The sequence below is a fragment of the Poecilia latipinna genome, unplaced genomic scaffold (assembly GCF_001443285.1).
Source record: "Poecilia latipinna isolate Pla-1442-1.1 unplaced genomic scaffold, P_latipinna-1.0 Scaffold215, whole genome shotgun sequence".
Classification (NCBI taxonomy): Eukaryota; Metazoa; Chordata; class Actinopteri; order Cyprinodontiformes; family Poeciliidae; genus Poecilia; species Poecilia latipinna.
In genome coordinates this window covers 220,075-235,796 of record NW_015112831.1, presented here as the reverse complement: position 1 = coordinate 235,796, position 15,722 = coordinate 220,075, and the positions used below count along the sequence as shown (strand labels likewise).

Genomic DNA, 15,722 nt, shown 5'->3' with positions numbered 1-15,722 from the left:
CCAAACTGTGACAAGATATTGAAGACAAAACACTTACAGATGTAATGTCAGCAAAAATATGCATGCCCCCACTACAATATGTATTTTTATTTTAATATAATTCTTAAATCTGCGTTTCTTTTTCCTTCCACTTACAACTATGCGCTACTTAGTATTGGAATCTCACATAATATCCTTAATAAAATATCTCAAAGTTTGAGGTTGTAATGTGACAAAGTGCGAAAGAGCTCAAGAGGAATGAATACTTTGGCACCATTCGTCCGTTGGGCTACAACAATCTGGAAAACAACTTTTGAACCTGAAACGGTAACGTTTCCCCTAATGTGGCCATTCAGCATTAGGATTTCAGCTCCTTCTGTCAGCATTTATTTTACCAGACTATATTTTACATACAGACGTTAATCCTCTGTGAACTCAGCAGTCAGCAGACCTACAGCTGGCTCAGGCCAACCTGACGGAGCGTCGATCAGACTCATGCGATGGAGGTTTTTACTTCTCATCAAAAGTTGCAAAACATCTCAGTTTTTCAAGATTCTGTTAAATAAAAAAAATAAAAAAATTGGGTGAAGAACGCAGGACATTTTTGAGGAGTCAAGCTACAAATTCAATGTTTAATTTAAAAAAATCTGGTGCAATATTTAATTTGGTTTTATTTCCTGCCCAAAAATGTTTAATTAATGACTTACTTTTTTTTTCTTTTAACTTGAAGCAGATATTGCCGCTAGATCTGCTTTTCCAGAAGGAATAGAAAGTTTTCACCATCAATTCAGCAGGATTAAAGGAGCAAGGAGCAAAATTGGAGGATTAAAGGAGCAATCAAATAGGTTTAGTGACACCTAGTGACGAGGTTAAAGATTGCAACAAACTCAAAATTTAACATTCTTCTTCCTGAAAGACCTTTTCTTAAGACTTCTTTGTTTTTTGGTCAAGCCATTCCGGGCTACTGTAAAACACAAGAGTATATTATACTCTGTATATATTACAATATGTACTGTTAATTACAATCCTACGTTAAAAAGGAACATCGAGTTGCCTTTTTCAGACAGCCATCCTTTCAGACTGAAACCTGTATTGAAAATGCACGTAGAGGTTGGTAGTTTTAACTGCAACTTGAAAAACTGAGGCGTTATAAACCTGCGTGCTAGCACGCTAACATGTTGCACAACGGTCGCCTGGGTCGCAGGATTTTACAGTTGGATGGTTCAGGTTGTTCTGTCGTCACGTGGAGCAGAATGAAGCTAATTCTTACTACGTCAGACAGCACTCGCTTTGTCTGGTGCCTTATGGTCTGTGTTCATCAGTTGTGTTTGGTGCTAATTAGCAACTGTTAGCATGACAATGAGGCCACTAGTGCTTAGTAAAATTGTGCGAGACACTTTTTTTTTTTTTTCAGCTCTCATAAACGTGGAAAGTCATTGTTGGCACAGTTTTTGTCACGTTTGCACGCTTTAGCACTGAACCACCAAGCGTTTTAGTCAGTAAGTACTGAAAAGAATGTTAGCCAAAAGAAACCCCAAAACAAAAGCCATTCCAGTGTCTCCTGTCTTGTTGCTTTTGTAGACATGTAAACTGAAAAAGCCTCTAATTTCCCCTCCAAAAATCCCCCCGCTGACGTCTAATAAAACGTTTAAAGCAGAGAAGCGCCGTTCGTCCCCTTGGCTGTAACTGTACATCGGCGAAAAGGGGAACGAGGATAAAATTCTCACTAAAAATCTCTTAACACCAATAACTTATTTAACTTTACACCTCTTCGCAATAGATCATTTCAATAACAATATTACAAAAACTACCAGAATTCAGTCACTCACAGTAAAAAAAGAAAAAAAAAAGCCCAAACTATGTGAACTGCTTTAGCACCTTATAAGAACGTCTTCACAGTCGTTTAAAATCCCCCGCCTTTGAGATGGATTCAAGCAAAGTCCCTCCCCTGTTTTGAAAGCGCCACTGCAAAAGAAAAAATAAAGGTCTTCCTTCCTGTTGCATCCTAAACTTCGATGCTGTAAATATTAAAAATAATTAAAAAAAAAAAAACACAACACAGAAGTTTCACTTGAGCCAAACCACTAAGAAAAGCTTCCCACTTACACAAACGAAGGTAATGACACTGATATGACTTTGAGCTGGACTCTGGTCCAGGAAGAATGGCCGGGCGCCCCCCCCCCCCCCCCCACACACACACACAGTCACAAAGTAGGACTTCTCATTCTCGACTCAAGAGTTTTGAATCCACAACAGTCTTCAAGATGGAAACCTGACAAAGAGGCATGAAGAATGCAATATATTGAGCTGTAAGAAAAAAGCAAAGGTTAATACAAGATCTTTGTCTAACGAATTCATAAAAAAACAAAAAACTCCTTCATTTAAGAAGAGTTGGACATTCTGCCAAGCATTTGTTTCTTGTGATCTGAGCTGTAGCGTCGTAGTGATCTGTGTTTACACTGCAGACGGAGACGTGAACCCTATCTGATTATTTTTTTTCTTAAGATGAATCTGAGCAGCAAAAATACGATTTTACTTTCAAATGCGGTCCAAACTCAGAAAAGTATCTCCATATTTACGTAAGAAGTGTCACAGTCTGCACAGCACAATTCCCGATTTCCACGTCCCAAATCGGATGATGTTCTCGAAAGCGATCTCGGTCTGAACAGACGTGTCGCATTGAAAAGTCACGGAGACGAGGTACAATTTTGCGCCAAATGAGGCGGAAAGCGGCATGACCGAATGTAAACAGTTGGGGGGGAAAAAAAAAAAAAAAAAAAAAAGCACGGCAGACACTGTCAACGGAGCTAATCGTCATTTCTGGCAGCTTCAATTGCGCCGCGTCAGAACTGAGGTGTGATGACGTTCGCAGCATCCGCATCTGCTTCTGCAAACAATGGGCTGCTTGCGACATCATGTCTTCTTCTGCGCGTGCCGCAGAGCGTTCTCAATCATAGTATAGTAATAACAACAACACACCAAGGAACAAACCCTAACCCTCTGAACTGAGCATTTATACCTGCAATGTGAAGGTAGCCCAACTCTCGACTGTAGGCATGGGCTGGTTACCAGTAACAAGAAATCAGGTTCAAAAAAGCAGCTCTTTGGAAATAATTAGATACTTAAGGCCTGGACAGTAAAGGACAAGCACTCATCCTTCTTATGCTTGCTTTTCTGTTGAGCAGGTGGCTGCTACATGAGCAGATAGCTCAACTGCTTGTTATACTCCCAGTGTTGAAAAAGTAGAACAGTGCAATTTGTTGCTTCATAAGCCAATTCTCTTGATGCTAATATCACAAAATTTAGGGAATGTTGGGATATTAGACTTTCTGTCATATTTTTCATTCCACCAATGTCTGAATTTTGTTCTTTTGGTGTTTATCAGCATATTCTATGTTCTGTAAGGTTCTGTCACAGTTTTTTGTCCCGATATGTCAAACAAGAGTTTTGTTATTACAGCAAATCCTGATTATCTTGATAGATGTTTTCCTATTTAGACAGAACCTACTTGGACTTATCAGCTGCTAAAGTAACTGAAAAGTCTGAGATTAAATTTTGGAGACACGTGGCTGGAAAACCAAAGGGAAAAACTCAGTAATAATCCATAATAATCTGAATAATAACAAGAATAATTTGAGTTACAACACTTTGGGAGTATTTTTTGAGTTTGAATTGAACATTTGGGAATATTTCATGTACATGTGCATTTTGAGAGGAGATGAATGGGAAAATAAATGTTGACGCCCATCTAAAAATCCTGAAATATAAATTTACAAAATGATACGAACAAAAAAAAAAGCATCTGTTTTATACGTTCCTTGAGAGTTTCTCACCAGCCCATGCCTAGTCTTGACTCAATGTGTCATATTTTCTGAAATGTAAAAGAACTCCTTCACTTCAGTGCTTTCGTTGCTGATCCTCTGGACGTTGCGGTGAAACGTCCCGAGTCGTAGGCACCACATGCGCTGTCCTGCACATGGCCGCCTCCAAAGCTTAGGCATGAAAAAGGCATGGCTTAGGGCTGTCATGAGGCCTCCGACGGCGTGTCACGGGGGTCGTTAGGTCGGGGCGACAGACGGCGAGTCGAGATCAGGAGGGCGAGGGCGGGTTAGAGGTATTGACCTACGACGGGGCGGGGAAGGGGGTCGGCGCTGGCTTCAGCACACGGAGCTCGTTGGGTCTGCCTCCCCGGGTGTGTAGAAGTCAGGGATGGGTAGCCCAGTGTGAAGAGTGACCTGAAGAAAAACAAAACGTTTACAAACAAATATTCATACAGAGGATGGTTGAGGCAAGATTTGCCCTGCAGGTGGAGCTGTTGAGCTTCGTTCTCGAGAGGAGAAGCTTCACTGAAGATTTAGAAACTTCCAGGGCCGCAAGTGGCTCTGAAGAACATAAACCAGCTGATGTTTTGAAATGTACATGTGATACCAAATGCAGGTTTTAGCAGTTATAGTTATATTCAATAGCATTGACTTTCTAAAACAGTCTCACTAAAATGTAATACCACTAGGTTGAAAATTGTGTCTAATGCATTTGTCCTGTTTTTGCAAAAGTTTCATCCTTTACTTTACTTTTAGACCTTAAAATGCAAATAAAATAGTGTTCATATAAGAATGGCAACACATTTCCTGTAGTTAATGCTCATCAAAATTATAAGTTGCCTTCTTTTTTTTCCTCTCTAAAGGTCATCTAACATTTAAAATGGAGATATTAAAATGAATACAGACAGTTTTGGGGGATTTGAAACATCATTTCGAATTTATCGCAACGACGATAAATCAAAAATTCTTATCGTGATAAGAAATTTAACACGATAAATGATAAACGATCCAAAAAAATAAAAAAAATTTGCGCCTTGAACTGTAGACCTGATTTTAATTAGCGTTTAGCTCTAGTAAAGTGAAGCGTGGTTTCCCACCTGGACGTTACGGTTGAGGCTGATGGCGGGGTAATAAGCGCCTTCCAAGCTCTCGAAGGCAACAGGACCCTGCTGCTCATCGTTGATGAGGAAGATGAGGATCCCACGTGTAAAGTCCAGCAACACTCCTATCGTCGATCCTTTGGCGACGCCACCATCCGTCCTGCGCCACCGTCACATGAATTGAATCAGACGTGTAATCCGTGTCGCGGCAACTTCTGGATATTTCCGTTGCTTACCTGTTGGTGTGAGAGTTGTTGTGCATGAACCAGGAGCGGTTGTTGTCCACGTACATGGCCCAGGCCTTGTCGTCCTTCCCCAGCATCACGTCCTTCAGGACGTCGCCCCGACAGATGCCGAAGGCCGGGTCGGGGTGGTTGTCATAGCGGTCCACTGTCATTTCCCAGTAGTGGACGCCGCGGGAGAAGGCGGCGCTGCCCAAGACCACCCGGTCGTCGTAGCTGTTGCACGACACCGTCAGGTTGTCGTTGGAGAAGACGATGTCGGGGTGAGCGGACGCAGGGTCGAAGGTGAACCAGGCAACTGCGCGGCACACAGGGAGAGCGCCTCGCTGTCAATCACATCACTGAGCAAACCGAGGCGGCGCAATGACGGCGCTTTGACAAACGTGACATGAATCAGGAGGGTGGTGGGTAAATGAGGAGATGCTACACTGTAAAAACATCTTTATGAAAGATTATGATTGTATTAGGTTAATAATCCTTATAGTTAAACTCTATAGCTTGTTACAAACTCTATAAGTTATGATTACCGTCTTAAATCATATCTGAGTCAAACAGTCTGGAAATCTTAACTGGTAAATACTTAAATATAGTTAGTAGCTTACAAAAAAAACATATTTATGTGAAGTTCTGTTGTTGGGATTTAGGGCTCGTATCTCATCAGCAGCTGTTAACTAATTTTCCCAATTCCTAATCCAGATTAGTTGCTTGGAGGCAGTGCACCATCAATGATCTTCCTGATGGAAACGAGAACCGAAAACAGGAAATGTTTCCTGTCATTTAATGACATCGACTTTTATGTAAATAACGGCCTAATGAAAACATGAACAGGATTTAAAGCTTCATAAAACATTGTTTCCATGAACTGCTGTTATGTTTTGTGGTCTTGGAATAGTTTTGATTAGCGGTTAGCTTTAGCCCCGAGATCATCAAATCCAAATTTGCTCTGAACTTAGAGAGATTAATCTACTGTAGGCAAGATATTAAATCCTTATAACCTTACAACAGAACTTCACTTCAAATACTTATGACAGATAAACTATGATAGGAATTGAACAATATTGTGATTATTGTAAAGGATGTACAAAATAATTTTTTTGAATAATTTCAGCGTTTTAAAGTCATTTACTGCTTTGACATTGTAACATATAGCGACTAGCTAGTCACTGATGAAATTACACATCTTTCGGTGAACATAATCTGCATTTTTTTTCCTCACCAGATTACACATGGCCCATCTACAAGCAAATGCTTTCAATTTTTTCTCCTTTAATGCAGGGATACCCAATAGATTTCAATAAAAATGGTGGATTAAGTTAAGCAAACACAGGAACCACCAGTAATTACGGTCCCACATAGGTTACCCAACGTCCTAACAGCTAAGATTGCAAAAACTGCTTGATTCAGGCCTGAAAACGGCAACATCACATCTTCATCGTCTACACAGGAAAACATGGAGCAGAGCAGGCGGGCTTTTGTCGTTTCTATGGGCTCCACCGGTCCTGAACGTCTACAGCTCTCAGCATCCCCACGAGTGGCTTCGTTCCATTACCCCGGTTTGATTTCTCAAAGGAAATAAGACAGACATTTATTAGGGGGACCGTATTAAATGTTTAATATGTGGAGCCCACAGAGCAGCAAACTGCCCCCCTGCTGGTCGGAGAGTGACGACCTCACTGATGAAACAGGCAGAGGCCCGGGGAGGATTAGAGCGGAAGCAGTCGGCCGTGACAGCCGTCCATACCTGTGCCTATAGACTGAATATCGCATGGAGGGAGTCCAGCTGAAATGTGACGTGAAGGGGGGAGAGAGAGAGTAAGAACAAGAAAAAAAGCAGGGGGGAGGAGGGAGGAAGAGCCGAGCGAAGCAGCGGCGCAGACAGCATGGAGGGGACTTGGGGAGGGAGACCGGAGAAGATACAAAAGCAGATTTGATCAGGGAAGCTGGTTCACCGTCGGCGGTCAAAGAGCAGAGGATTTCCTCAAAAATCAACCAAAGAATCAGGAAAAGGAGAAACATTGAAGAGCATACAATGAAAATAAAGAGAATGTTTTTTTTATTTTTTTTTATTTCATAAAAACCAACAAAATCAAAAGTTAGTCTGCTCAGGTTGATGGCTGCAAGAAAAAACAACAACAAAGAAGCTGAATGTGTCTGCAGGGTTAGACTACAGAGGTGCTGAGAGCTCGTTCTGGAAGCTGTCTGAGGTTTTTCAGGTCCACAGACGGATGACGCACCGTGCAGAGTGGCATTTAACTAATGGCAAAGCGAGAACACGAGTGGATTACACGCCGAGCAGATGATGCTGGACGTCACGGGTTTAAAGGCTTAAACATATTCCTATGCAGTATTCAAATCAGACTGAAATCTTGCAGTGGACGCGTCGAAGAATTAAGTTACTGTATTGCATTAAAACAGAAATCAGCTGAAAGTGACACCAAATATCTGAACATCCCTTTAGAAAACTGCAAGATTTCAGTCTTTAAGCTTCACTATTTCTTCTATAGACTTTATGGAGTCAAGATACGATTGTAATGACACAAAAAATATTGTTTAGTCGACTCTAGTTCGGATAAACTGCTGCTGTTGTCGCAATAAAATGCATGCATGCTAATGTCCTAAGGATCCAATCACAGCCTTATTGCTAACACACACAAAGAAACGCAAGAATCTACAGCGGCAGGAATATTTGAGTTGTAACGATCTGAGGTTGTTTCTATGGAATGAAAAATGTAAAGATGCTCTCAAAAACAAAACAAAGCAATTTCAGGTTTCATAAACCTAAGACTGCTTATTAGAATATAACAACAGTTAATTCAGTGAAGCGCGCATTTATTTTGTTTTGTAACGTTTATCCAGACAACACAAAAATGTTAGTGTAGCTATGTTATGGTTTCTATTGGTTAAGGGTCAAGAGTTCTTCTTTTGTAAGGAATCAAAAATGTAATTTAATTCACAAAATTGTTTAGACTAGAATAACCTCATCAAGCTACTCGAGGTATTTTAGATTTTGATTAATGATGCAGTTCCTTGCCTTTAAAACAGTGAAACGATCCTTCAAATCGTTACCAAATAGGAATATGATATAATTCATTTAGAAAACAAATGTACACTCGTCTTTCTTACAGTGAAATCTTTCTTTTTCCCTCTCAATCCCTTCCACTGCCCCCTAACACAGTGACGCCCTGAACAAAGAACCATAACACTGTTAAATAAAATCCTACTGCAGACAACATTGTAGTTGCTTTGTTTGGATAAATATAATATCAATTATAGTGTTTAAAGATGAAAAGCCTCCTATAACTCCCATAATAATGAAATTTGTTGCCATTCTCCAGAACATAGGTAAAACATAAAAGACTTTTTACTTTAGCCCACAGCAGGCCTTTCAGATACAATCTGGCTTTAATTTCCTCCTGTGAGGCAAAGTGATGATTCATCGCACCGATTCCTTTAAAAATTAAGGTATAAGTTTAACTGCGTGAGCTTTCTGGTGGACATATTGTGTAAAGACTATAACACGGCTTCTTTTGTGAACTTAACAATGGCTTTTATGCAGTTTGCACAGATTATCAAGTGGCTCTACTTTCCCAAAAACTAATCAGTTTGCTTCATAGCCAACAAGAGAGGGCGGCCTGGGAGTTGGGCTCGCTTGAGGACAGTCGGTAACGGATCTACTTTCTTGGCTCTCTCCGGAGTCAAACTTTTCCGGAGAGAGGAACTTTAATCCCAAACGCTGACGGCTGACAATCCGGGGTCCTCTGAATAAATGGATTAGCGTTGCGTAAGGCTGGGCTGTCAGAATGATTAGTTGTGATTAATTGAGATTAATCGCACTTACAAATTTAATTGCTCGCTTACAAAAGGACTAGGCATGTCCATTAAATAAATGATTATGCACAGCACAAGTGCATTTGGATTTTAAATAAAAATTTAAACATCATAAAATAAATCTATAATTCGTTGGATTAAAGGGGCAGCATTATGTGCTTTCATTTTTTAGCACAATCAAGTATCTATGCTACCTTCATGCATGATAAAAATGCTTTATATATCAAATATGACTACAAAATTTAACTTCGTAAGTTAACGCCTTGAAATTGGGTCTCTGTCTCTTTAAGAAACTTCTGCTCTTTGAAACTCCGCCTTCAGGAAGTCATCACAATATGGCTCCTTTATTAACCCTTTAGCGACGTTTTTACCAGCGTTTCACTCTAAGGTAGCTCCTATAACAATCTCAGCAGATGCTCAGTCCGACCAGGTGTTTGCTACTTGCTGCTGGCTAGTCTGAAGGAGCCCAGTGAGAGAGGCGGCTCTGTGAGGCCGAAGCTTGGAGGCTTGGAAACTACAGAGGAGGAGGAGCTGCGTCTTGAAGGCGGAGCTAGGTCCACCCAGACATTTTGCACAGCTGAATGGTTGCAACGGGAGATTAAAGGATTTCTCAAATATGCAGGAAAGAATCACAGCAACACTCCAGGTACGCTTTTGATGCGTGAATAACGTGACGTAAAACTCAAAAAAGTCTATTTAACTGAAATCGATTAAAATAACTATCAAACCTCTGCATGGCACTAACTGGTGTAATAATCTCTGGGAAGTGCCACAGCTTAGCTTTTTCTAAATCCCATCCACTGAGCAGGAGGAGGTGGCGGCGATGCTCCACTTACTCTGAGAGGTCTGCATGATCAGCGTCTTGCTGTACTGGCCCACTCCGCTGGAGTTGAACGCCTTCACTCTGGACTTGTACGTGCTGTTGAAGTGGAGCCCGTCCACCGTGCAGATGGTTTCCGTCCCCACGTACACCTCCTGCAAAACACACACACACACACACCAGCTTCCCGTTAGGCCAGTCAAATGCATCCTGTGCGTAATTATGACACTGAACGGAGGGGTCCCTGCTGGATTTGATGGAGGAGGCGGTAAGTGACGGCGGAACTTGTACAGCGGAGCGGGGCGTGGGCTTGCCGGTGTATAAATAGACGTCGGCGGGCTTTGGTGGCGGGGGGGTAGATGCGTGTCGCCACGCTCAGCGGGAGGCTGCGTTGGTTGGACTCAGTGAGTCAGAGAGTAGAGGATGGGGGGAGAAAACTTCCCTCGTTATCTAGTGCATAGTTTTCTGGTGAAATGTCGCTTCGTACGGCGTGGGAGTTGAAATGATGCAATGGAAACACGTGTGGAAATTATTTCCAATTTACAGAGGAGCTGCAAAATTGAATCTTAAGATATTGTGCTGCGAAACACAAACACCACGAATGTAGAAATATTTCCCAGCTGTAGCACCGGTTATTAGTTACTGGATACACTTGATTCAGAACTGGATACTGCAGCAGGAGTCATTCACTCTTGCACTGTATTAAAGGGGCAGTATTTATGTGTTTTCAAGACGCATAGTTCTGTTTTGTAGCACAATCAAGCAACTGTGTTAGCTTCAAGTGTTAGAAAAATGTTGCATGCATCAAATGCGACTTAAAAGAAATTTGACTTCATAATTTAACACTTTGAAATAGGGCCTCTGTCTCTTTAAGAAAGTCTTGCAGTTTCTGAAACTCAGGAAGTCATCACAACATGGCTCCTCTATTAACCCATTAACAACGATTTTACCAGTGTTTCACTGAAAATCAGCTCCTATAATGAGCTCAGCGGTCACTCAGTTCCACCAGGTGTTTGCTAATTGCTACTGGCTAGTCTGAAGGAGCTGAGAGAAGGGATCTGCAGGGAGGCTGCTCTATGAGGCCAAAAACCAGAGGCTTGGAAACCGAGCTGCGTCTCGGAGGCGGAGCTCAGTCCACCCAGGGGTTTTGCACAGCTGAATGGTTGCCATGGAGATTAGAATCAAGGCAAACACTCCAGGTGTGTTTTTGATGAGGGAATAACTTCAGAACATGATGTAAAGATCAAATATTTTTTGATTTTATATGCCCCTTTAAAATGTTCCATTTTTTTTACAAATGAACACTTGTTTCCTCTGCTGTATAATAGTAGAGAAATATAACCTTTGCTGTGTTTTAGCAAAATAAACCAAGTCTGAAAAGCCAAATATCTTGAAGGCTGAGCGATTCATACACTTAAATGCACTTCAGAATATCCTTTTGTTTTCGTACCTTCTCTCTCACTCTGGGGCTGAGCCTGAGAAGTCTGCCTCGGGGTATTTTCTTCTTCTGCATTTAAGAAATAAAACTACATCCCCTCCTTCCCCACCGCACCAGAATATAGAACAATAGACCTCACTCGTTGAGCTTTCACAGCGCTCTAATAACGGATCACTCAAATCCTAGGCTGGGGGGCAAAATGTTAACAGATATGGATATCCACAGCTTTTGTACAGGAGGGAACAGTTCAGTAGGGACAGGTTGCTGTCCTGACAAAGCCGAGCAAAGATCCGGTGCGGAGCGAGGGAGCAGTGGGGGTGGGGGAACCGAAGGGAGGGATGGATTACAGGGCGAGTCTCTGTGTGGGTCTGGAGACCACTTTGATCCCAGATCGCACTTCATGCAGAATCGTCCCGGCTGGCAGCTGCGTTTCAAAACACACAATGTCTCACCAAGCGCTTTAGGTCCAGTTTGTATCTCAGCACGCTCGGAATAAGACAAAACGAAACACAGGAGTAACTTTTCAACAAGACACAGGAGCCAGTTTTAGGTAAGTAATTGATGAAAAAGTACAACTCCAACTGGAAGATCATTTCACTTACAGTGAGACATTTTCCCCGTGTTATATGTGAAATAATTTGCCAGTGGAAATAGTACTTCTTTAAAAAAGAAAAAAATATGAAAGAAGTATTTACTTAAAACAAGCTGCTATACAGATCTGGAAAAACAATTAAATAAAAGACAACTGCACTGAGTCCCACTGAAAACCCGATGGCTGTGCCACCAAATATTGATTTCTGAGTTAAAACATCAGTATTGTTGTAAATGAATATGAACTCGTTTCCTTTGCATTATTTGAGGTCTGACAGCGCTGCACAAATAAGTACTACATTTTTGCTGGGGATTTTGGAGGCATGTAGTTCATAGAATAAATGTTCATTTTACTCAGACATGTAGCTATAAAATGTAAAATGAGAGAAACTGATAATTTGAAGTGGCCTCTTCAGTTTTTCCAGAGCTGTATATCGCTGAAAATTTACTTAGAGGTTAGTGTCTCATAATTATTAGATTTTTGCACTAGAAATGGAAAAAGAAAAAAAAAACTTGGTAAGATATTGTTTTTTTTTTGTATGTTTTTTTGCAGTGTGTTCTCCTGGTAGTAGCTCATTCACTACTATAAACGCCGTGCCACAGGTTTGGGACGAAGGGTTTTGTTCTTACTGTTAACTCCATAAATTTCAGCTCATTGCCGTCACATCCTCCGTTCTGCAGAGGATCTCATCTCATCTTCCATAAAAAAAAAAAAAAGAGCATCAACGCCGCGTTAGCTCCCTACCCTGAACGGGCCTCCGTTCCCATCGTCCAGCTCCAGGATGTAGCCCTCGACGGCGATGGTGGAGAGCGGCGGCTGTTTCCATGACAATGTGGCGCTGTTGTTCTGGGTACAGCATTCTTCTAGCTGGAGGATGGGAGCAGCTGGGACTGAGGAGAGAGAGAAAAAAACAGGACAGATTACAGTCTGAGATATGAAAAGACATCCACCACGCACAGCCCTGCTCCACATCCAAGTGCCGCTCCGCGGTTTTCACCTCTTTATGATACATAAATCAACAGCTTCCATGAATAACGTCTGTAGACTTTTCGAGAGGTTTCGACTAAATGTAGGGATGCCAAAATGATCAGAAACATCCGACGTTTTCTGCGTAGTCCTGAACGTGAAACCAGTTTGAGGTGCGGTTTCTGTGTGAGAGCTAAACAGGTCATGCTCAAAAAAACAAGCTTTCTTTAACTCCAGACTCAAGAGGATGCTGCTGCCACGGATAAAGGACACTCCAGATTCCAGGAAGTACGCCGCGCTACATGCCTAAATATCTGAGGGTTCATATTTTGATAACGTGGTTGATGCGGAAGCCTTGCTTTTTGTTCGAGGAAGATTTAACAGGAGAATCGGTGAGTCTTTCAGAGCCGTCCCCTCCTTCACCTTTCATCTGTACAAAGTCCAGCTGGTGGATGGTTTGCAGGAGCGGCCCGCTGTCCAGGGTGAGGTCAAAGTCACTGGTCATCCTCGGGGTCAGGGTTCCCTTCCCCCACTGGCTCTCGGTCATGTGGACCCTCCGGATCAAAGCGTCCGAGATCTGAAACGGGACACCGGTGAATCGCTGACAACACAAAATGAAGCCCTCCACCCCTCTCGATCTTTACTTTGAAATTTCCCAGAAGTCCTTTCACCTGCAGGAAGCCACTGGGATCGTTCTCCTTGATGACTTCCAGGCAGTACTCCATGAGTCCTGTTGTCTGACGCAGCTTCACCGTGCAATGGGAGATCTGATCCCGAACCACCTGGACAGACGAGGTGCAGGGAAGAAGGGAATAATGTATTTTATAAAACTACAAGGGATTAAAAAGAGTTAAATCACTGATTAATTGTTATAGGCTTTCCTTTCTAGTCACCACAGTAAAGCATAAATAAAGTCCCGCTAATGTTTTTGAGCGTAATTTGTTGAGTGAGTGAGGGGAGATAACATAAAAAGAAGGTAAAATAGGAGAACATTTATTTACTTGGGGTAGAAAGAAGGGGAGCTCGGGGGGATATTTATAATAAGAAAACAAACAAAGAATGAAAAAAAAAGGTTAAAAGGAGCGAAGAGACGGTTAATGAATGAGCAGGACCAACACTAATGAAAAGATAAGTGGCCGGATGGCTCGAGTTATTGATTAGGTCTTTTTTTTTTCCGTCTCTCTGGATGCATATCGGGGGAGGAAGAGGAGGCTGAAGGGTTTCAGTCGCTGACGTCAGCGAAGAGAACGTGTCATGTTGTTTTCACGCGCGCGCTGAAGACAGTCATGGCGAGTTACATCAGGGAGCAGGACGACAAGAGAACACTCTGAAATGACGAATGATGGGATTTTTAAAATATATATATATCTTGGGTACTTTACTCGATATCTGAAAAGAAAAGTGCAAAAAAGGAACAGGAAGCATTGGTGTTGTTCACGGCGGCGCTGTGAATACTTGACCAGTTTTGTAAGGTGGGAGATTCCCTCCCAGCCTCCCGCTGCCCCCTCCTCGCTCGCTGACAGCTCTGATGTTGTCCACCGTCTCTTTGCAACAGTGTGAAATAAATGCAAGTGCTGGACTGTGTGTTGCTAGGTAACAGAAACTTAACTGCTGCTATCCGAGGAGCGGCTCCGAGGCTGAACGGAGAGGAAAATCCTCTGTGGAGCCGCACGGCGGACCGGGCAGCTTCTGTCAAGACGATTCACTGGCGACGGCAGCTGGCAGAGACGGAGGAATTCACAGGACAAAACCAAAACCCGCTCCTTTATCGGACCTCAAACCACATTTTAGGCCAATTAAAATGGACTGGACCTTGTCAAATGATTGGTTTGAACAGTCATCTATGTCGTAGAACTCTGCTAACAAGTGGACAAAATCATTAACGTCAAGTCTAATTTATGTGAGTGAAAGACACCAAAGGGCATCAGTTAGCACTTTTACTGAAAGTTAAAGTCGAGAAGAAAGAAAAACCCGCATGAGGCAACCAAATATCGACAACTTTATGTTTGCAAGTCCGAAATCTGTCGCAACGGCCAGCTGAGAAGACAGGAGTGACAGCAAAGTTTCCAGCATCAGTGTGAAAATAAATTGTTCAGAAGTCAGGAAAATAGTGGAGAATTACCATGGATACCTATCAGATTGGCACCCTGTCCAAGGTTTTAAAAGCACATTAATTTCTAACACCTTTGTCTTCGTCACCAGTGTACACTGCAGCTGTGAATGGAAGCAGCTAAAAGTCCTTCTATTCGCATGTTCCATCTGTGTTTTTGTGTTAATTTCACTTCAGTAGCCTAGCTGTCAACATGTTTCTTTAAGGAACTCTATAAAGCCTTTTCACACTAACACACTAGTCCCTTCAAGCTAATGCAATGTGATTGTTGCAAAGAAAGTTGAACTATTTACATCCTGTCACTCTTTTGTTCAAGGCTGTATTGTAAATGATGTGTGTGCTTTGGTAACACAATTATTTTATTTATCTGTTATTCAAGCATTCAAAATAGTTTGATTTTCTCACACTAAAATAAGATTTCCATCCTTTTCACTGGGCGGAAACACTAAGCAGATAATTAACAGTCCGAGACAACTGTTGGACGTCACCTGAACCTTTTGCCACAAACTCGATCCATCCAGTGTGAAATAAAACAAATCCAGCCTCGGTCCAACTAATCCGCTCCGGCTGTAATTCACTAAAACGCTAATGGCTTCCTTTTAGAGCAAAATCAATCAGCCTGGCGGACAGCGTTTAACCTTCCTCATCGCGCAGCTGGAGGACATTTTGCTCCAAGTGTGCGTCTCTGGCGCTGAGGTCAGGACCGGACCGCCTCTTGTTCTGCGAGTCTGAAACAACTGCAGCCCTGCAGTGGCCTGGCGGCGCTCCAAGACGAGTTCGTCATCGCCTGCTTAGCAATCTTCTCCACCAGTGTTGTGTTCAAGAC

The 15,722-nt window shown here is 42.3% G+C and overlaps 1 protein-coding gene across 2 annotated transcripts in view; it reads right to left on the bottom strand.

Moving 5' to 3' along the window:
- Positions 1-549: 549 nt before the first annotated feature.
- Positions 550-15,722, bottom strand: part of trim9 (tripartite motif containing 9) — a 39,603-nt gene continuing 24,430 nt past the window's right edge. Inside the window, exons 4-11 of one of the 2 annotated variants that reach the window (XM_015031695.1) lie at positions 13,458-13,568; positions 13,210-13,363; positions 12,565-12,710; positions 9,807-9,945; positions 6,884-6,922; positions 5,137-5,440; positions 4,898-5,060; positions 550-4,214 (exon numbers count right to left, since the gene is read on the bottom strand). In XM_015031695.1, the coding sequence (XP_014887181.1) occupies positions 4,137-4,214; positions 4,898-5,060; positions 5,137-5,440; positions 6,884-6,922; positions 9,807-9,945; positions 12,565-12,710; positions 13,210-13,363; positions 13,458-13,568 (1,134 nt within the window). In that variant the 3' untranslated portion in view covers positions 550-4,136. The remainder of the gene's footprint in view (positions 4,215-4,897; positions 5,061-5,136; positions 5,441-6,883; positions 6,923-9,806; positions 9,946-12,564; positions 12,711-13,209; positions 13,364-13,457; positions 13,569-15,722) is intronic. The other variant, XM_015031696.1, reaches the window with a different exon arrangement.